General features: G+C 46.7%; 1 protein-coding gene across 1 annotated transcript in view; it reads right to left on the reverse strand.

Moving 5' to 3' along the window:
• LOC147733562 (aminopeptidase N-like) overlaps positions 1-22,157 on the reverse strand; it is a 474,314-nt gene that overhangs the window by 348,563 nt on the left and 103,594 nt on the right. The window contains exon 5 of the mRNA XM_086958149.1: positions 6,861-7,015. Within this exon, the coding sequence (XP_086814275.1) occupies positions 6,861-7,015 (155 nt within the window). The remainder of the gene's footprint in view (positions 1-6,860; positions 7,016-22,157) is intronic.

Raw genomic sequence — 22,157 nt, forward strand, 5'->3', positions numbered from 1 at the left:
TGACATCCTTGTTATACAACTGCTAATTTTTATATTCATATCTATTTTAAAGATCACACATGACATAATCCTCGGTGGTAGTGATTACTTTCATTAAAGGAAAAGAGAGATGTAGGAAATAGCCGTGTTTTGTGTGTGGTAGCCACAGATTTTTGTCTTGACTGTTTTGGTGGCTAAAGAACTCTGTGAATTTTACCCCTGCTCATCAGTGGTAAAATGATTGTGCTCCCCCATTCATCATGATGAAATTAGTATATCACCAATTGATTTACTTAGGCCACCGATAAGTCCTTATTATATGGTACAATGTCGATCTAGGAACTGTAAGTTAAATGTTGCCAGTGGGCTGTGGAACCCATTGTGCCATCCACTTAAGTAACAGTTTAAACATGAGTGCAGGCCTACCATTTGTAGCTGGGTATTGCAGTTTTAAACTGCAAATTCGACCTGTCAAAATACCCCCTTTTTATCAGTCAAAACCTTTGAAATATTTACAAGTGACCCTTGAGTATTCCTTACTGCCTATAAGGCAGAGTGCATGGTATTTAAAAGTAGGACACATAAATGTAATATTAGATATATCAGTACAGTATGCCCCATAGCTATTTTCACTGTGGCAAGTCTGGCTGTTCCATAGAAAATATTGGGTTTCAATATTACATTTAACGGGCCCGATTCACAGGACTAACTTAAGACAAAATCCTAAACTTACTACTTTTGGTATTCACAGAAGGCATGTAGTAGTAGTAAAGTTAGTATTTTGTCTTAAATTTGTCTTAAGTCTGTCTTAAGTCTGTCTTAAGTCTGTCTTGTTTGTCTTAAGTCTGTCTTAAGTGTGTCCTAAGTTTGTCTTTAGTTTGTCTGAAGACTGTCTTGAGTCTGTCTTAAGTCAAACTTAAGACAAAATCCTAACATTAATACTACTAAATGCCTTCTGTGAATAAATGTAGCATTGCCAGTAATGTCCTCAGAACACTTATTGGACTTTTAGAAGATCAGAAGAGGACTGAACTTGTTGTCTGAGGCCTGAGAAGAGCCCTACAGGGCTGTACCCGCTACCTCTTGTACCCCTGTCAAACAAGTGGACTGCAAGAGTCATAAGGGTGACCTCCTGTTCAAGCTATAGGGAGACAACAAACAACAAGAAGCCTTTCCTGCAACTGCCCAGATGACCAGTTCCAACTAGACCTGCCCAGGACCTGTATGCTGGTTTCTCTTGCAGTGATTATTGACCAACAGGTGCTTTTCCTGAGGTCCTTCAACCCTTTGCTGTGTTAAAGTGTACCCCTCCTAACATCATGAGAAAACCTGGCACTTATAAACCGCAGCAGCCTACTCAATTCAGCTGGACCTCGCTACTTGCCTATAACACGCTGTGTGACCAGTTACAAGTGCTGTTAGACCTGGCATACATGGCGCGGTTTCCCCGACTTTTTGCCTTTAGACCTCTTGCTGACTTAAGTTTTGGCAGCCTTTGGATATGTTCACTGCTAACCGTGCAAAAGTGATTGTGCTCTTCTTCTAAAACATTGTAACACTGTTGTATACCTAATTGACATACTTAAATTGTGTATAAGTCCCTAATAAAGTGTAGTACATGTGCCCAGGTTCAGTAAAGTAAATGTTATTACAGGTCCTGCAGCACTGATCACGGCACCCGCTTAAGTAGCCCTTTAAACATGCTACTGCCGAGCCTCTGTATGCAGTTTGAACTGCCATATGAAACTGGCAGGATAAACATTTTTCCAGGTCCAAACCTTCCTTTTTAATACATATAAGTCACCCTTAAGGTAGGCTCAGGACAGCCCTAAAGGGTAGGCTACAATGTTTTTAAAAAGTTGGACATGTACTTTAAAGAGTTATATCTAGGAGTGGGCGGAAGTCGCTTAATGGACTTTCGCAGGGAGGCACGGACATTGAACCACATTCCGTGCCTCTCCGCAAATACGTGCTTTCTTCTTGAAACTCACCAGGAATGCGCATGCGCTGGCTCCCGCGCATGCGCAGTTTCAAGAAGAAGGCGCGATAGACCCGGAAGAGATGTTCCCGCTATAAGGTAAGTGTCTTTAATCTTATTTAAGGCTTTAATCTTTTTAAAGTTGGTGGGCGGCCAACTTCTGTTCCGCCCCAGAGTGTGCGGAAATTTGCCCCTTTTTTACGCCTTCTTTGAGGAAGACGGAAGGGGCAAATTACCGCACATTCCGTGGGCGGAACGGAAATGTCCGCCCACCCCTAGTTATATCTTCTGGTCGTAAAAAAATTCCTAAACTCCCTTTTCACTACTGCATGCCTATATCTAACATGAAAAAGCTTTGGAATTACCTTATTACATGTTTTAAGTTCAATTTCCAAATGGGACGATATAACTGGCTCATAATTGCTGCCTCTGGAATCCTAAATTAATATCCTAACTTATGGTGAAGTTGGACTCTAAATTACAATTCTGAAAATGCCAGCTATTGGGAAATCGGTCTTGACCCTGCTGCAATCAGAACAGTTCAGCCTGAACCAGAACACAAGCAGTCCAGGACCGGTTACCCCTAGTTATGGGCTCACTCGTAGAGTAGAGCTTGGCTCCAGCGGCACAGTTCTTTTTGTATACTTTGATGTGTCACCCTAAGTGGGTCCCATGCACACTGTGTTGCTGGAAGCAAGCTGTACCCCACTGATGAGACCCTAAACAGGGTGAAAGAGGTCCTGGGTTCCTTGTGCTCCAGTTCAGGGAGGACCTGGCTTTGCAGTTCAGGCTGGACTGTTCCCATTAGAGCTGGATCAACACTGATTGGCATATAACTGGCTTCAAACTGAGTTGGCATGGTGTGCAAAATTACTATGGATCGGGATGCAGCCTGTGTAATTATTAGTGGCTGTGATTAATTCAAGCATTCCACCCATCACTTTTTTGTATACTTTAACTTTTAGGAAGTTGGCATTTGGTTACCTTATCCATTTGGTGCCTGAAGCCTGTCTCTGGTCACATAAATGGGTATAGTTGGCAGTTGGGCCTTGTGTATTCCTCCTAGAGAGCCAGACACAGTGGTAGCTTAGGTGTTATTAAATTGCCCATCACTGACAGGTTGGGAGGATGGGAGGATGGGAGGATGGGAGGTAGGAGCTGAGGCCAGCCTCACACCTCCTGTCTCCATACAAAGGGCCCCAAATCCCTTGTAGCTAGTCTGGAGCCTGAGCAAGGAGGGCAGAACATCTGTGCACTTCAAATAAAAGGCCTGTCCTTGAATTCTCTCCCTACTTCAAACCACAGCTATTTATACAAGAAAGGGCCTCAGACCCCATACCCTAAGGCTTCCCACCACTAAGTGAGGTAAATATGCATCCACAATCTAAAGCCAGAACCTAAATTGAGCTAATTAGGAAAAAAACATGTATTGACCATCTTCCTGAACTTAATCTCATCAGGCTCCATCCTTAATTCCCTTTGCAAAGAATTCCGTAGTTTGGGGGACAGATAGGCTAATGGTCTGTCACCCCATGAACACACCCCCTCTCAGGAGACCTACATTCAAAGATCTTTAATTCCTATTGAGAACATAAGCTGATAGAAGAGCATTTTACAGAAGAGTTCCCCTTATGATAGGCCCTCTTATAGACTTTAATGATTTGAACTATCATATGAAACTGGCAGGATAAACATTTTTCCAGGTCCAAACCTTCCTTTTTAATACATATAAGTCACCCTTGAAGTAGGCTCAGGACAGCCCTAAAGGGTAGGGTACAATGTTTTTAAAAAGTTGGACATGTACTTTAAAGAGTTATATCTAGGAGTGGGCGGAAATCGCTTAATGGACTTTCGCAGGGAGACACGGACATTGAACCAATTTCCGTGCCTCTCTGCAAATACATGCTTTCTTCTTGAAACTCACTAGGAATTCGCATGCGCCGGCTCCCGCGCATGCGCAGTTTCAAAAAGAAGGCGCGATAGACCCGGAAGAGATGTCCCTGCTATAAGGTAAGTGTCTTTAATCTTATTTAAGGCTTTAATATTTTTAAATATGGCGGGCGGCCAACTTCTGTTCCGCCCCAGAATGTGCGGAAATTTGCCTCTTTTTTACGCCTTCTTTGAGGAAGACGAAGGGGCAAATTACTGCACATTCCGTGGGCGGTACGGAAATGTCCGCCCACCCCTAGTTATATCTTCTGGTCGTAAAAAAATTCCTAAACTCCCTTTTCTCTACTGCATGCCTATATCTAACATGAATAAGCTTTGGAATTACCTTATTACATGTTTTAAGTTCAATTTCCAAATGGGACGATATAACTGGCTCATAATTGCTGCCTCTGGAATCCTAATTTAATATCCTAACTTATGGTGAAGTTGGACTCTAAATTACAATTCTGAAAATGCCAGCTATTGGAAAATCGGTCTTGACCCTGCTGCAATCAGAACAGTTCAGCCTGAACCAGAACACAAGCAGTCCAGGACAGGTTACCCCTAGTTATGGGCTCACTCGTAGAGTAGAGCTTGGCTACAGCGGCACAGTTCTTTTTGTATACTTTGATGTGTCACCCTAAGTGGGTCCCATGCACACTGTGTTGCTGGAAGCAAGCTGTACCCCACTGATGAGCCCCTAAACAGGGTGAAATAGGTCCTGGGTTCCTTGTGCTCCAGTTCAGGGAGGAGTAGGACCTGACTTTGCAGATCAGGCTGGACTGTTCCCGTTAGAGCTGGATCAACACTGATTGGCATATAACTGGCTTCAAACTGAGTTGGCGTGGTGTGCAAAATTACTATGGATCGGGATGCAGCCTGTGTAATTATTAGTGGCTGAGATTAATTCAAGCATTCCACCCATCACTTTTTTGTATACTTTAACTTTTAGGAAGTTGGCATTTGGTTACCTTATCCATTTGGTGCCTGAAGCCTGTCTCTGGTCACGTAAATGGGTATAGTTGGCAGTTGGGCCTTGTGTATTCCTCCTAGAGAGCCAGACACAGTGGGAGCTTAGTTGTTACTAAATTGCCCATCACTGGCAGGATGGGAAGATGGGAGGATGGGAGGTAGGAGCTGAGGCCAGCCTCACACCTCCTGTCTCCACACAAAGGGCCCCATATCCCTTGTAGCTAGTCTGGAGCCTGAGCAAGGAGGGCAGAACATCTGTGCACTTCAAAGGCCTGTCCTTGAATTTTCTCCTTACTTCAAACCACAGCTATTTATACAAGAAAGGGCCTCAGACCCCATACCCTAAGGCTTACCACCGCTAAGTGAGGTAAATATGCATCCACAATCTAAAGCCAGAACCTAAATTGAGCTAACTACGAAAAAACATGTATTGACCATCTTCCTGAACTTTATCTCATCAGGCTCCATCCTTAATTCCCTTTGCAAAGAATTCCGTAGTTTGGGGACAGATAGGCTAATGGTCTGTCACCCCATGAACACACCCCCTCTCAGGAGACCTACATTCAAAGATCTTTAATGCCTATTGAGAACATAAGCTGATAGAAGAGCATTTTACAGAAGAGTTCCCCTTATGATAGGCCCTCTTTTAGACTTCAATGATGCTGCAACAGGACCTTAAACTGCAGTCTCGCCGCACATCAGAACGATGCATCGCTTTGGCGGCATGGATCCACGTAACGCTCTGCAATCAGGATTTAAGGTAATTTGATCATCGGACCTAACTGTGTCTCTCTAGCCAGCCTGTACTCCAACATGCCCCAATCTTGGGCAACCAATTAGCCATTGTTGGTGCTTTGGGCTGTTTGGCGCTATTTTTACTTAAAACTTAAAAATGTAATAACTACGGTTCCACAGATTAGATTTTTTTCATTTTGGTCTTATTTTATTTATTAAAAATCATTCTATTTCTCTAAACCTGCTGTGGAAACTTTTTGTGTGGTGTTTTCACTGTTTTACTGTTTGAACTTTTGCACAAATACTTTACAAACTGCCTTCAAGTTAAGCCTGAATGCTCTGTGCCAAGATACCAGCGGGTTAGCACAGGTTAATTTGGGGTTTGCTTGAGCCTTTCCCTTACTAGGATTGTGGTTGCTGGCTTGACGAAGGACTCACAACCTTTCAATCAATAGCCCAATTTTTAACAATTACCATGTGATCAGTATAAAACGTTAAACACTCGAATTTCCTTAGTGCAATGCATTGCACCACATACCAAATTATAAAACTATTTAAAGACTTACTGACTGAAGATATGTGTAAAAAAACAATCATACAAAAATGGTGGATAGGTGCCTGGCTTAATTAGAGTGTATACTCATGTGTGCATTCTAAATAGAGAGTCAGTGTACCACATCCGACAAACTAAATAACACCCTCAACCGGTAAAGTAAAGGCAAAAGTTTAATGGTAAGTACATGTCTGCCTGAGACAATATTTTAGCTGTTTTCGAGCAGTGTGAACCATGATGTCATATTCCTTTTTCAATCTGCACTATTTGCTAATAGGTTGATTATTTAGAATTGAATTTATGTTTCTATTCACTGTTTCCAATAGTTATGTATCACCGGTCTACCTTTTCTAGAATTTTCCTCACAGCATCATATAATAGTCCATTCTCAACAAACAGGAATGACGATTACTTTGTCATGTTTTGTGCTCATTTTGCAGTTGTTGTACTAGGACAAGCTTGGAAAAAATTAAATAGAACAATAACTTTCTCAACATGCATTTGTACATTTCATTGCAGCTATGTTATTTGTCTCTTCAAATTTTTCTTAGGCAGAAGGAATTCAAGAATTTTGCAATGAGTCAAACTTCAAAGTTAGTTATTATGTCAAAAGTTCATCTAAGCACAGTGATTCGAGGATCTGTATTAATTTAAGAAATACCTGAACAAACAAAACTCAAGGGAAAGCAAATTTGAATAAATAAAATGCACTACCTGATGAGCAAGCTCATGTGCTATCACAGTAACCACTCTCTCTTTGTTCGCAATTGAAGATTCCAGTGGGTCAAACAGGAGTGCTGTCTCTCTGTAAGCAATCAAACCCCAGTTCTCCATGGCTCCTGCACTGAAGTCCGGAATTGCCACCTGTTCTGTAACAAGAGGCATCCTCATTAGCAAATAAAACCACATATCTGATGGCTTGTTAATGGAGTTGGTTGTCAGCTTATCCAGTGAGTAACATGATATTGTTCTTGTACACAACCCACTCTGCAATGTAAGCAATAAACATCTCCCAGAAACATTAGTATAGTAAAGCAGGGGCCTTGTGACCTTCAATTACTTACCCAGAAAAGGTTACGGTTACATCATCTGAATTGTACTCTGTGATTTCACAGCAGGAACAAGTGTAAACTCAAAAACATAATTACTGTATCAAACATTTAAGGACCATTCTTCGGTGTCTTCTCATGAACATGCTGTGAAGTACAAAGCAGCAACTGTTCTGGCCTGTCCTCTATTACAAGCTCCCCTACCTCTTGACTCCATTCCTCCACTGTCCCTTTGATTTGTCTGGGTGTCTTTCAATGGATCAATCCATGTTACACTGAACCAGGATGTCACACCAGATCTTTGAGGTCATTGGGTTGGGTTTGACCTCCTTCTAGACTACCATTAATCTCTTCAGCAAATCTATACTGGTATTCCCAGCACACCCACTACCATCATTTTATAAGGCCACAACCATATTTGGCCATCAAGGCCCACTGTTAGCCACCTGCTGCCGACCTGCCAACCAATGCACCCTCTTCCATGGGCCATGGTCTTTTCTACACTGACAGATCCCAGCCTTGGTCTGACTGCACTGCAAGACCTTGCAATATCCCTCCCCCTCTTCAACTCACTGGGTGTAGTTTTGCCAGCTTGGCAAATTTGCACCTCCTCCATTGATTGTTGTCATGCAGATTTGCCCCATCTCACCTCTGTTCCAGTTTGCCCACGCCTGGTTGTCCTTCCTATGCCAATTGTGTTCAGTGCTTTAGTCATTGCACTCCACTCTGTGTCCCTCAAGCCCTCGATAATTTGGCTTCTGCTTCCAGGCTCTTCCAGTAAGGCTGGGTTCCTGTTGCAAAAATCCTAGGACTCCTCTACCCTTCGCCTGCTGACTCAGATGCTGCAGTTTGATTTGTATTGGGCTACTTGCTACCCTTGTTATACTGGCCTGTGCCTCAGCAGGTCTTTTGTGTGTTGCTGTAAAGAGGAAGAAGGTGATGCCAACTCATGCACCACCCTCCGACTAGTTGGGTTAATCAGAATCTTATCTCTGAGTGTTTTCTACTGATTGCTTGCAATTATCAGCGCTTGACTTTAATGTTTCCAATCTCTCTTTTCTAAAAAAAAAAAATGTCTGATTATTGAAACAGGTTTTCTACAGTTTCCCATGGCTGATTGGTGTTCAATAGTTTGTGAGTTTACTTCTTTTGTAATCTGATTAACATTCATTTCTGATTAAAGTTCAGTCACTAACATAGATTCATGTAATTCTCAAATGTAATCCTAAATTTAGTATGGTTTTGAAATATTCTTATATTATTCCTATATTGAAACTCCTTTGTATTTTTAGTAAATTTACGCTTCTAATTTTCTTAGTAGTCTAGAAAGGATCTAATTTGATGTTTTCATAAAGACAACCACATTTCTGAGGGAGATTTGATATACATATTTACTAATATACTTCCTATTGCACATACAGTTCTAAATGCAAATATTGGTATCTCTAACCTTTGCCTGTTGCCTTTATTTAAGGTTTCACAATCAATTCTTAGATAACAAGTTCTTGAACTCATTATTAGTTTGATTGTACGTTTTGATTGTATCTTAGTACTGCGACAGTTATTAACTTCTTCTCTCTTATTTTTAGTAACACTTCTCTAAATTAATGTTCTCACTCTTCTAATAATCTGTCCTGGGTATCCACTTGTTTTGTACTTTTCCTTTGCCTGTCATGCATGTGTCTCATATTCTTCTTCGGTATAGGTACAAGTACAGGTACAATATCTCTTTCATACTACCCTTAACATCACTTATGACATGAAGTATGGTAATTCCATGTGGTGCTTTAAATACGGTGTTGTTCTTAAATGTTGGACATGATAATGTTTGCATGGTATCACCCAAAGTGTTGCTGCTCTTTCTGAAAAAATCGTTTTTGATGGCCACAGGACAGTGGAAAAATGTTTCTAAATGACTAGTATACCCAGAACCAGTACATTAAATGCTACTAGTGGGCTGCAGCACTCAGAGTGTCTTCGGGGCTTCACTGCAGCCTGGGTGTGCAGTTTTAAAATTTCATTCCAACCTGGCACACCTAAACATTTGTCATGTCTAAACCTGCCGTTTTAGTACTTAGAAATCATTCAGCCCCTAATACTCATTGGGCAGGGTGCATGGTATTTGAAAAGTAGGGCATGCACATTTAATGTTTTACATGCCCTGGTCGTGAAAAACCTGCAAAGTCGTTTTTCACTAGGGAAAGGCTGGATCTCTCATAGGAAAATACTGGGTTACACTAGAACAACATTTAGTGGTCAGTGCCAGTGTGGCAGCAGCTAGAAAATTGATTCAAGGACTCATTTAATTATCAACTTAAAATCCAACTTAATCGTCAAGTCAGATTTTATATTACTATTTTGGAAGTTACACTTTTAAACATTGTCATTTTTCTGCCTATAAGCCAAACGGCTTTATCTGCCATGCCATGCCACAGATCTGGAATAGACTGCCTGACAACCTCCGTAAGGAACACTTCCTGTTACCTTTTAGGAAACATCTCAAAACCCTCCTGTTTAAAGAAGCCTGGGGCGTGCAGTAAAGTACCTTTTCCCCACCCTCAACCCTAAGCTGGCCCCTGTATCAAAGCGCTTAGAGACCATTGGTGATAACGCGCTTTATAAATATAAATTACAAATTACAAATGTTCACCTGTAACCTGACCCGTGGTGGCTCCCCTGTAGCGAGAAGTATATTACTTCTGGACCGTGGACAAGTGGGCTCTGGGTGTGGGAGGGAGTTCCTCCATTAACAGGATGGATAGGGGCTCTGCCCTCCCCCTTCCTGTGCTTTTAAGGTTGCCTACCTTGTCTCACATCTTGGCTTGCCTCCCCTTTATCTCTAGTCAGTCTGGCGCCACAGCCAATAAGTGAAGAGGAACTGACCACAACTGGTTAAGGGGGTAGGCAAGGGCTTGCCCTCCATCCACTGTGCATAAATGTGAAACTCAGAGGCCTCTCAAAGAACATTCCTCGACCTGTTAAGAATCAGAAGAAAGACTGCCCTGCTGTCTGAAGAATATGAAAAAGACTGAACCTGCTTTCATTGAATCCAGGACCTGAGAAGTGAATCCACGGGTTAGTTGGCTGACCTCCTGCTTGAGCTACAGGGTCGCCTAAAGTAAAGTTCCAGAAAACTCTCTCCTTGGAACTGCCCTGTTGACCAGTTCCAACTGGAACTGTCTTGAACCCTGATGCTGGCCTCTACTGACTTCATATCCCAAGTGGTGCCTCTTAGGTCCTGAACCCTTGGCTGGTGTTAGAGTGTACTCCTCCTTTCCCCAAACTGCAGGAAGTAGAACTTAGAAACTTTTGCAAATTGTTTTGCTTGCAGAACCTACAGAGACCAATATTGCTTGTAAATGACATCAAAATGACATCAAGACATCTGCCAGCCTCAGCTTGCTTGTCTGCCCGTCTAAAGGAGATCCAACTTGCAAACGTTTCGAAATCTGAATGTAAAGCGCTTCACTGAGATTCAATCGGAGACGAAGCTCTGCATGTAGGCCCTCCGGGGCATCGACTCAGGACTTCACCAACTCAAAGCTTTCCCACCTTCGACAGTGACCACACAGGGACAACACCGCTGTCATTGAGCCCCACTTCTGCTCAAATGTGCAGCTTGTACCCCACAGATGACTCATCAACGACCACGTTTCCTCCATAAAAGTTTCCAAGTCAGTTGATAAACTTTTCACAGGACGAATCTAAACCTTCCATCTGACCTGTGCTCCATTGCGGTCAGCCTTAACTTTTGAGTATGATTTGGTCTAGCATGACTAGATAACCGAGGTTGGATAGTCAGGCTTTTTGGCCCTATTTTTAATTTAAACTTTAAAAATTCACATCTCCTGTTCTACTTATTGCTTCTTTACAGTTTTGGTAGTGTCATTTTATTTATTAAAATATTCTCAATAACTTTTTTAATTGAGCTTTCAAGTGCTGAGTTTTCACTTTATTACTATTTGAGTACTGCTTATATAGTACTTTACACTTTGCCTCAAAGTTATGCTTGACTGCTTTGCCAGTCTTTCTTCTCACAGCCCATACACAAACATGAAGAACAACAGATGCCCCAGAGCAACTGAACATGCAGCAAGGATCCCCAATAGGGCAACAACACAGACCGCCACCCCCTCCCCCCGGTCCCGCCACCCCCCTCCCTTTGGACAAAGAGAATGCGCTTCAACTCAACAAAACCATGAACCAAACAAATCGCCTGAAGTTGCACAATCACAACAACTAATCTACAAGTGTGGCCAGAAAAATGGAAACATACATTCATCTCATATAATCAAAATAAAACCTTTATTGTAGATTAAACAAAAAACAACAATCATAAAGAGGCACTGTAGTCTTCCCTGGGCATTCCGTAAGTCATAGCCTGCAAGACAGAAATACAGATAAGAAGGTGTGTCATGTGCCCATCAAAGAAAAGAGAGAGAGAGCGACAGAGAGAGAGAGAGAGAGAGAGAGAGAGACAGAGAGAGAGAGAGAGAGAGAGGGGGAGAGAGAGAGAGAGAGGGGAGAGAGAAAGAGAGGGAGAGAGAAAGAGAGAGAAGGAGAGAAAGAGAGGGAGAGAGAAAGAGAGGGAGATAGAGGGGGAGAGAAGAGAGGGAGAGAGAGTGCCAACACTGTGGACCCAGGCCCCACTGCTCACCTGCAGCTACTGGTGTGTCTCCAACCACATGCTGGTACACACTGCAGTCCCCCAGGTCACTCATCTGAAACCGTTGCCATGAATGGCAGAGTCCATACAGTAGCACACGCCATCATCGCTTGACCGCCCCTGCGCACACTGGCTGATGCACCCCAGCCCAGCGGAGACTGCCTGTCCCTGCGCAACCAGGCCGCACTGCTCACCGTCCGCCACTGGCAAGTCTCGAAGAGGGCCCACCACGTGCCGGGGGAGCTCCAAGCCTGGGGCCCGCGGACATGGCACCCTCTACATCATGCAGCCCTGCACCGCGGGCCACCAGGTCCCACACCTGATTCTGGGCCTTGATTGTGCTATGCAGAGAACATATAAGTGCACACGGCCTCATTGTAGGCTGCACACCCGCTCCGCCCTAGAGGTGTATATGAACTCTGTAAACCGTGAGGCGATGCCACGTGTCAGTGCGCCCACACTGCCCATTGGCTCAGGCCTAGACTGCGGTCCAGCAGGGCTCACACTAATCCCACCATTCCGGACCGCCTGGACGGCGCATCATCGCAGGCTGCACTCCTGCTCAGCTCTTAAGGTGCCCCTAACTCAGTGCATCGAAAGACACCATCATGTGTTGCTGTGCCTGTGCCTGCCGGAGTGTATCCGGTGCCACCAAGTCTGTGCACCGCTAGCCATGGACCCTTTATGATTGAGTCCCGCTGTGCCGATGCCATCATGTCACCCCCGGCACTGGGCAATGTGAGGTGCCAGGACCCTAGGCCCTCATGCATAAATGAAACCCACACTGAGACACCCAGTTACAGAGTGGAAATGGTGTCTAGAAAGTATATCAGCAGGGTCACATGTCCTGTGACGCCGGTGCTGAATGGGTGTTGGGTGGGTGTGAACCAGCCATGGGGGAGTGGCTGTGGCATGCTGACAACTAGACCTGTGAGCAGCAGATCCCTACAGTAAAGACCTGGGACATGTAGCGTTGCCCCCCTGTGAGCATAAGCGGAGTGGCATGGCCTGGTGTATGCCAGTCAAGCGTAGGGGTGTGAACAATGGCCCCGGGGCTCTGGGCGTGCTTCCATCCATAGTTGGACAAGGAAGTAACTAGTGCACTTGTCTCCGTTCTAGTGTCAGCGACACTGCACGCAATCAGCAATGTATCACCCTGTGACCCAGTTCCACAACATGAGCAACATGGAGTAAGGTGAAATCATTGACCCTACATGCATCCATACCTCCATACTTGCAAGATCATAGATATGACACATTGTTGTGAAAATTAATGTTTAATTCACATTAAATGGAGTGATGTAGCTGGAGCCGTAAAGGGCCATGTGAACCCCACCTTGCAGCATTGGCCCGTGGAGGGCCAGCCAGAGTCCTTCAGTGAATGACAAGTACATCAGTAGAGGAGGAGTTCAGTCCGCAGTCTGATATCTCTGTCATTGGTGACCAAACAGAATATAGCAGTCGATGTCCAGGTCCAAGGTGAGTGCATCGGGGACAGTGGAAGGGGATGATGCAGAGGGCAGAACCAAGCAGAAACAGGCCATATGGCGGACATGAATGTTACCACTTCCATCTGACCACAAGGGCAGATTCATCCGCATCTTCGTCCTCTGCTGTTTCAGGTGCCTCACATGTGAGTGGTGGTGTTCTGTCTTCAGCACTGTGTGGCAGTGACACCTTATGAGCCGGAGGTGGAATGTCCGCTGCACTGTGTGGCAGTGACACCTCCGGGGCCAGAGGTGGAATGTCTGCCGCACTGTATGGCACTGACACCTCAGGGGCCGGAGATATGGATGGAGTGGTAGCAGCAGCATGCTCAGCACCAGGCCTTGTGGCAGCAATGCCATGAGGAGGGGCTTTATGGCATTGAGGGACCCAGCTACCTCTCGCTGGTGTGCAGCTGTGGCAGATGCTCTCTCCGCACGCGTCCGCTCCATTTCCCAAAGTGCCTCCGCATGAGCCTCAACTCCCGGGCGAGCTCGCTGGAGGCTTTCTGACTAGACAGTTGTTTTTGTTGCAAAGTCAGGACTCCGGCGATTTCAGCGGGGGAGTCGCCTCGCAAATATGATTTAGCTGCCCCTTTTTCCTTACATGCGGTGTGTCTCTGGCTTCTGTGCTTATACAGTGCTGAGATGTTGCATACTTGGGTGCATTGGTCTCCTGGTGGGAGTTGGGGGTCTGAGGCATGGTTTGTCTGCAGCTGTGCTACGCTTACTTGTGCATGTGAGACATTGTGCCCATCTCTCCCCGTCCCCCCAGTCCCTGTTCAGTACTCACCCTGTTGCTGTTGTGTCCAGTCATGTTGAGCAGTGTCCGGGCTCGCAACTCCTGCCACCGTCTTCCCACTGATGTCTGTGGACACCATTTCCTCCATCTAGTCCAGCTCCTCCTGTGGCACTGGACTGCCACCTCCAGTCTGTATTGCTGCTTTCCGGTTGTTTGCGAGTTTCTGCTTGGTTTTGCACTTGACATCATTCCAGCGCCTCTTGACCTCTTATTTATTTATTTATTTATATTCTTGTATAGCGCAGGACTCGACCCCCGAAGGGGTATCTCCGCGCTTACGCTTTAACAAGAAACCTAGACATGATCATGAACTGTGAGGGAGTCAGTCTGGTGATATCTTAACAGGCCGGAAATAGATACGTTTTTAGGGTCTTCCTGAAGGATTGAAAATTGGTGATTTGTTTCAAGGTGGGGGGTAGTGAGTTCCATAGAATGGGGCCTTTGTAGGAGAGGGCTCGACCTCCCTGTCTAGCTTTTTTAATCCTTGGGTCCTGGAGCAGTTGCTGACTACTGGAGCGCAGGGTGCGACTGGAATTATAGGGGACACATTTTTCTTTCAGGTATTTAGGTCCATTGCCATGCAGACGTTTATGTATTGTGCAGCAGATTTTGAATTTTATACGCTGCCTAACCGACAACCAATGGAGTTTGTCCAGGAGTGGACATGAAGCAGTCCTTGGCTGAGCATTGAGAACAAGTCTCGCTGCGGTATTCTGGACCACTTGTAGTCTCTGTAGTTGTTCCTCATTGGCCAAGATGAGCAAGCCATTACAGTAGTCTAGTCTACTGATTACCAACGTCTGGACAAGTGTTTTCCTATAGGTGCCGGATAGAAATGAAACGACACGTTGTAGCAGTCCAATGATCCGAAAACAGGATCCTGCTACTTGATTTGTATGTTCTTTAAGCAAAAGTGACTTGTCTAGCCGCACACCGAGACTTTTAATGGTCTGTTTGGGACTAGGTGCTGGTCCCAAATCCAGAGGCCACCATTCTGGAGACCACAGAAGGGTGGCCTCCCCGAACAGCATGACCTCTGTCTTGCCTACATTGCACTGGAGGCAATTTAAAGCCATCCAGTCCGATATTGCTCTCATTCCGTCCTGTTAGATCTGGGGGTCTCTAATTGGCAGAGGTAAGTACCTTAGACCAAGTAGGGACCCTTGCTTCTAGTCAGGGTGAAGGAATGCACACAGTAGATAAGCCCTGCTCTTCCTCAAGGTAGCTTGGCGCGAGCAGGCAGGCTTATCCCCAAGGCAATGTGTGTAATAAATGCACTTAACACAACAGTAATCCCCCATCCACCACAAACTGAGACCACACAGGTGAGTATATATAAAATATTACTTTATCTAGTTTCAGCAAGGTAAATAAAGCAGTTGCACGATAATCACTTCTTTAGAAAAATGTTGCACTTAATCTTAATGGTTGCATGTATGTAGGAAGTCTCTTATTAAAAAGATAGTCTCAAGTCTCTTGTCTCAGTATTAAAAAATAATACTTTGAACTTATCTCAAATCAGCTCTTTAAAATGAGCCAAATCAAGCAATGCCAATGGTAAATTATTCGAAAGAATCAGCCCGCAAAGCAATGGGCTGATTCTGTTATGTTATGTTATGTTAAAATGGGACTTTTATAGCGCAACGGCTACTCCAAAGGAGTGTCCCGGCGCTTTGAGCTCCAGACCAAGGAAAAGAGCAAGAAACATAACAATAACAGAACGGGGCCCAAAGGAGGGGATAAGTTATCCAGCAAACAACCAGGTTTTCAAGTCTTTCCTGAAGACAAGCAGATTTGCGGTGTTTCGCAGGGACAACGGTAACGAGTTCCATAGCTGAGGAGCAAGGAAGCTAAAAGACCGGCCGCCTAGCCGAGCCTTTTTAATGCGTGGTACCCGAGCCAAAGCCAAGGCTTCTGACCTGAGGGATCGTGCAGGTCGATAGAAGTCCAGCCTCCTCTGGAGATACTTGGCGCCATTGCCATGCAAGGCCTTATGGGCAAGGGTCATGGCCTTAAACAGTATCCTCTTCCGCACCGGAAGCCAGTGGAGGGATACAAGGAGATTAGAGGCGCTGGTGCGACGATGAAGGCTTTCTAAGTGACTTATATGTCACTCCACACACCTCCCACAGAGACTTCATGTACCTAGAGATGAAGTTTGTACCCCTGTCAGAAACCACCACTCTGGGGAACCCCACACAGGAAAAGATCCCCATTAAGGCACGGCCCACCACAGGGGCTGTGACTGTCCTGAGAGGGACTGCTTCCGGGTACCGGGTGGCATGGTCCACCAAGACCAGGATAAACCTGTTGCCTAAGGATGTCTTGGGGTCCAGGGGCCCCACAATGTCAATGCCCACCCTCTCAAAAGGGGTGCTCACCACAGGAAAGGGTTGGAGGGGTGCCACGCACTTCCCTCCGCTCTTGCTACTGGCCTGACAAGTTTGGCAAGACTTACAAAAGGCAGCGACGTGCTTCTTCATCTGGGGCCAGTAGAAGTGGGTGACAAGCCTGTAATAGGTCTTGTCTTGCCCCAGATGTCCTGCGAGAGGCACCTCATGAGCCAGACCCAGTAGGAAGTTCCTGAAGCGCTCGGGTACCACAGCACACGGGCTGCACCGGGCTCAGCGAACTTAGGCTCACTATAAAGTAAGTCATCCTCCCAGTAGATCAAATGTTCCTTGGACCCCAGGCCTGCTGCCTGGTCTGCAGCCTGCTGCCGCACACCAATGAGGGAAGGGCACTCCTTTTGAGCTTGGCAGAATTCCTCTCTGGAGGGACCACCATCTTGCTGCCACTGGGACAGCTCAGGCAATTCCCCCAGTTCGGCCACCTGTTCCCCTGTAGGTTCCAGGGCATCCCCTTCAGGTTCTGCTTCCTCCTGGACCGTGGGAACAGTGGGGGCGGGGTTCCCGCGCCCTCTACCCCTTCCTCTCTTGGCAGGTCCCTGGGCCATTGTTCCAGGCTCCAGTTCTGCTAATCCACCCTTACTGGCTGCCATTGCACGTGTGGTCACACAGATCCACGCAGGCAAGCCCAACATTTCCAAGTGAGTCCTGTGCTCTACATCTTTCCATGGAGAGCTCTCCAGGTCATTACCTAATAGACAATCTACAGGCAAGGCATCACTTACAACAACTTTCAATATACCGGAGACTCCTCCCCATTCAAATGGAACACGTGCCAACTTGCAGAGGCGCACTGAACTGTCAGCTGCCACCACAGGACGGAGTACATTGGGAATGATCTGCTCTTCAGACACCCACTGACACCTGACAGATGTCACACTGGCCCCTGTGTCTCTCAGAGCCTCTATCTCTTTTCCATTGATGGTCACCTTCTGCCCATATTTCTTAGTGTTTAAGGGCAGCAAGGATTCCTAGGCCATCTCTTGGTCTCCTAAAGAGACAAGGGTCATCACTGCTAACCCCTCCTCCCCACTAGAAATCAAATCCCCTCCCAAAGCTACACTGGCTAACGCCGAAGTTGGAGCACCAGTGGGTGCTGGAGGTTTCTTTGGACATTTGGGGGCAATGTGCCCCACCTCCCTACATGAATAGCAGGTAGGCGGGGCCTGTTGTCCTGCTTGCCCTTATGGGGCCAGGACTTCTTAGACTTGGGGGGTTGAGACTCTTTCTCCTGGGAACTATTTTGGGGCCCTTTAGAAGACTCCTTTTGATTACCCGTGTCCTCCCCACTCTTCTGCTGGGGACCCTTTGGCTGGGGTACTTACCACCGCCTTGTGGACCCTGGTGCTAGTTCAGCGGTCCGCCTCCTTAGCAAGCTCACTGGGATCAGTTAACTTGCTGTCTAAAAGATGCTGGCGAAGCTCTGGAACACATAGACTACTTAAGTGCTCCCAACTAATCAAGTGACACAACCCCACATAATCAGTAACTTTGCTGCCCTTTATCCAGCCTTCCAGTGCACGCGTGTACATAGTCACACACTCCACCCAAGTACTTGATTCAAGCTTCTTGAAGTTCCTAAACTTCTGGCAGTACTGTTCTGGCATGAGCCCATACCTGAGGCATAAAGCCTCCTTCATAGTGGGGTAGGATAAAGTACCTGCTGCTTCTAAGGGTGCCAAGACATCCCTCCCAGAGGCCTCAAAGTGCTTCCACAAACCTGCCCCCCAACTCTTCTCAGGCACTTCATTCATCTTTAGGGCAAGTTCATATGATCTAAACCACGCATAAATATCCTCACCCCTCTGATAATTCTGCACCAGATCCTTTGGTATGTATACTTTACCCGCCTGTACTGGTTGAGCGCTGCCACCATTAGGACTGGACCCCACCTGTTGGGCTTTAATGTCCAGCTCCCTCATGCTCAACTCATGAGCCAATTGGAGTTTCCTCTCTTCAAAAGCAAGAGCATTCCTCCTTTCCTCCGCCTCCTTCTCAGTTTCAAGGCGTAGTCTCCTCTCTTCTGCTTGGGCTTTGAGTTTAAAAAACTCAATCTCATGGGCCCTAGCTCTCTGATTATCCTCAGCTCCTCTGGAGAAATAACCCTACTGGAGTGGTTGCTGCCAGCCTTAGATGCTGACCTCACTGGCAAATCACTGGATACAAAAGCATTCTCCTGTGTGCCTCCCTCTTCAGTAGCTTCTTCTGAGACAACATGTTTGGCCTCCCACCAGGCCCTTACAGCTTTCCTAAACTCCTCTTTGTTAGAACTGCCCTTCACTGGGCATCCAAGCTGCTTGCAGAATTGCTTTAGCTGCTCCTTACTGTAGATGAGCAACTCCTGAATTTCAAATTCCATTTCCGCTACTTCGCTCACAGCTTTCTGAGACATGATGCTTCCTAACCTTTCCAAAAAATAGGTTTCACCAAAAAGAAAAAATCCTGTGCAACCTGTGCTGCTATACTAGACTAGTGATGTACAAGAAATCACTGCAGGTCAAGTGCAATTATTAGTTCAAAATCCACACCGCTGTCCAACAATGTTAGATCTGGGGGTCTCTAATTGCCAGAGGTAAGTACCTTAGACCAAGTAGGGACCCTTGCTTCTAGTCAGGGTGAAGGAATACACACAGTAGATAACCCCTGCTCTCCCTCTAGGTAGCTTGGCGCGAGCAGGCAGGCTTATCCCCAAGGCAATGTGTGTAATAAATGCACTTAACACCACAGTAATCCCCATCCACCACAAACTGAGACCAGACAGGTAAGTATATATAAAATATAACTTTATCTAGTTTCAGCAAGGTAAATAAAGCAGTTGCACGATAATCACTTCTTTAGAAAAATGTTGCACTTAATCTTAATGGTTGCATGTATGTAGGAAGTCTCTTATTAAAAAGATAGTCTCAAGTCTCTTGTCTCAGTATTAAAAAATAATACTTTGAACTTATCTCAAATCAGCTCTTTAAAATGAGCAAAATCAAGCAATGCCAATGGTAAATTATTCGAAGGAATCAGCCCGCAAAGCAATGGGCCCCAAGCGCTGCAAGCGCGCCTCACCAGATTCACTGGGGACTCCTTTTCTTCTGATCGGCACTGCCTCGCACTCTCGATGGCCTCAGGCGTGCCACGCCGAGTAGAGCACACTTGCTCCCAGCCCCGGCCGGTCTCAGAAGCCCTCCGCCCGCTCTCAGTCCTTCGGGGAGCAGCGGGGAGCTAGCTCGGCGCTCCGAGCAGGGACAGGCAGGCCGGGGGCTGGTGGCACTTCAGGAACTCCGTCAGCGAGGTCGGGTCACTCTTCCCCGGTCCCGGCGGTGATCGCGCAGCACCTGCAGAGGTCCCGATGACGGGGACCAATCCTGTCGCGGCGTTCGGGGCGAGCCTCTGCACACCCGGGAGTCAGCCAATGGCAGTGCGGCTCCCGGGGTAGGCCTGCGATGACGCTCCGTCCGTCAGCCAACCACAAAATGGCAAAAACTATGACGCTGCGGCACACAGGCCAATCCCGTCGCGGCGTCAGTGAGGGTGCTCGGCTCCTCCAGCCAATGAGAGCGCGGCGGCTCCGATCTTCGCCGCGGCAGCCTCCGTTCACGAACGGCAACTTCTGGGGATATTCCTGGCCAGGGGCAGCGGCGGTGAACAGGCGGTAGATGAGTTTTGAGGGCGCAGGTCACGGGAAGACCGCCCTCTCAGCCTTACAACTGTGTTAGAGCAGGATTCACGAGGGGAGGCACCACAGACCTCCGACCCTCGCTATAAATGTGCCGATGAGCACACCGATCTTCCTCCACGGCCACAATTGCAAGCCACACTCTCAGCAGTAGTCAGAGCCCGATCGTTCTGCAGTTTTTGGCAAAGCTTAAGGAACCTTTAACCCTGGGTTCCAAACAGGAGGCCAGCTCTTCTCAGGCCCTTGGAGATTCAGTTCAGGAGACACAGCACACAGCAAAGTCTCTGTAGTTTCAAGCAGGCAGGGTCACAGCACACAGAAAAGTCCCTTTCATCTTCTCAGCTTCCAGTTGGACAGCAGAACAGGTCAGCCCTTAGAGCACACAGCAAGGCAATCTTCCTTCAGTTCTCCAGCAGTCCATCTTCCAGCAGAGGTTCCTCTTGATTGAAGAATCTGATTTTCTGTTGTCAGGGGTCCTTCTCTTTTACCCCACAAAGTCTTTGAAGTCCTTTGAAGTTTTTGTGCAAGTGGGCCCTGAGCCTGGTCCAAACCAGTTCTGGGTGTTTCTGGGGCTCTGGGGGTTTCCTGGCTTCCTTCTTTCTTTCAGTATCAGAGACAGAGGTGACAGTCGCCCAGCGGGAGGTGGAGCCAGCATTGTGGTCAGGCAGGCACAGCCCTAGTCACTCCCAGGTACTATCTCCTCCCACTTCCTTGGCAGCAGATGCAGCCTTTCATCCACGGGCTGGCTCAGATAACCCCCTTGGGGCTCTGCAGCCCCTGTCATCCTCAACCCAGACAGTCAATCCACAAACAGTCCCAGGCACACAGAAAGGTTAGACAAGAGAACAGCCACTTTCTAAAAGTACTATTCTCAAACACAGAATTTAAAAACCCCCTTTCCTAAAAGATGTGTTATTAAATTCTGAGTTCAGGGATATCACTCACTTATTTCCTATCTTGTTCCTATTGGAAGATAGGCTGGTATCCATTGGGACCAGCCTCCCCCATGTTAATCTATGGAGCAAGATAACCTTGCAGCAGTGAGCACACAAAATGGCTGCTGCTCACTACCAGAGCATGTTACCTGCACTAGTACATGCTCTACCTTACCCATACAATGCACCCTGCCCAGGGGGGTACCTTGAGCCTTCCATAGGGGTGACTGATGTGCACAGACAGGGAAGGGTTAGGACCAGCCAGTGGGGACACTGGCCAGGCGGACATGGCAGTCCACTGACTGCACACAGGCCCTGCGCTGGCAGGCCTGAGACACCATTTTAGGGCTACTTATGTGGGTGGCGCAATCTGCGCTGCAGGCCCACTAGTAGCATCTGTCATCACCAGCCCTGGCACACACAGTGCACTTTACTAGGGACTTCATGGTGATACAAATATGCCAATCAGGTATATCCAATCAATATGACAATTTACATAGGGAGCTCTTACACTCTGGCACTGATCAGCAGTGGCAGAGTGTCCAAAGTATCTAAACCAGCAAAAACAAAATCCAGCACAGCATCAAAAATACAGGAGGCAGAGACAAAAAGATGGGGGGAAACCACGCCAAGGGTGTCAGGTCTAACACGTGTCCCCTCCAGCTGGAAGTGGGGAGAACTACCCAACCTCTTGGGAGTCCTCATCACTAAGGCGGAAGAATCTGGACAGACCATCAGCATTGGCGTGTTCTGTACCAGGGCGGTGCTCCACCGTAAAGTCCATCCCCTGTAGGGAAATGGACCACCTCAACAGTTTTGGATTCTCGCCCCTCATCTGCATTAACCATCTGAGGGGCCTGTGGTCGGTCTGAACACGGAAGTGAGTCCCAAACAGGTAGGGCCTCAGCTTCTTCAGGGCCCAGACCACAGCGAAAGCTTCCCTTTCAATCGCACTTCATCTCTGTTCCCTGGGGAGTAGCCTCCTACTAATGAAAGCCAC

This window comes from Lissotriton vulgaris, chromosome 2_1 (genome assembly GCF_964263255.1).
Source record: "Lissotriton vulgaris chromosome 2_1, aLisVul1.2, whole genome shotgun sequence".
In the NCBI taxonomy this organism is placed as follows: Eukaryota; Metazoa; Chordata; class Amphibia; order Caudata; family Salamandridae; genus Lissotriton; species Lissotriton vulgaris.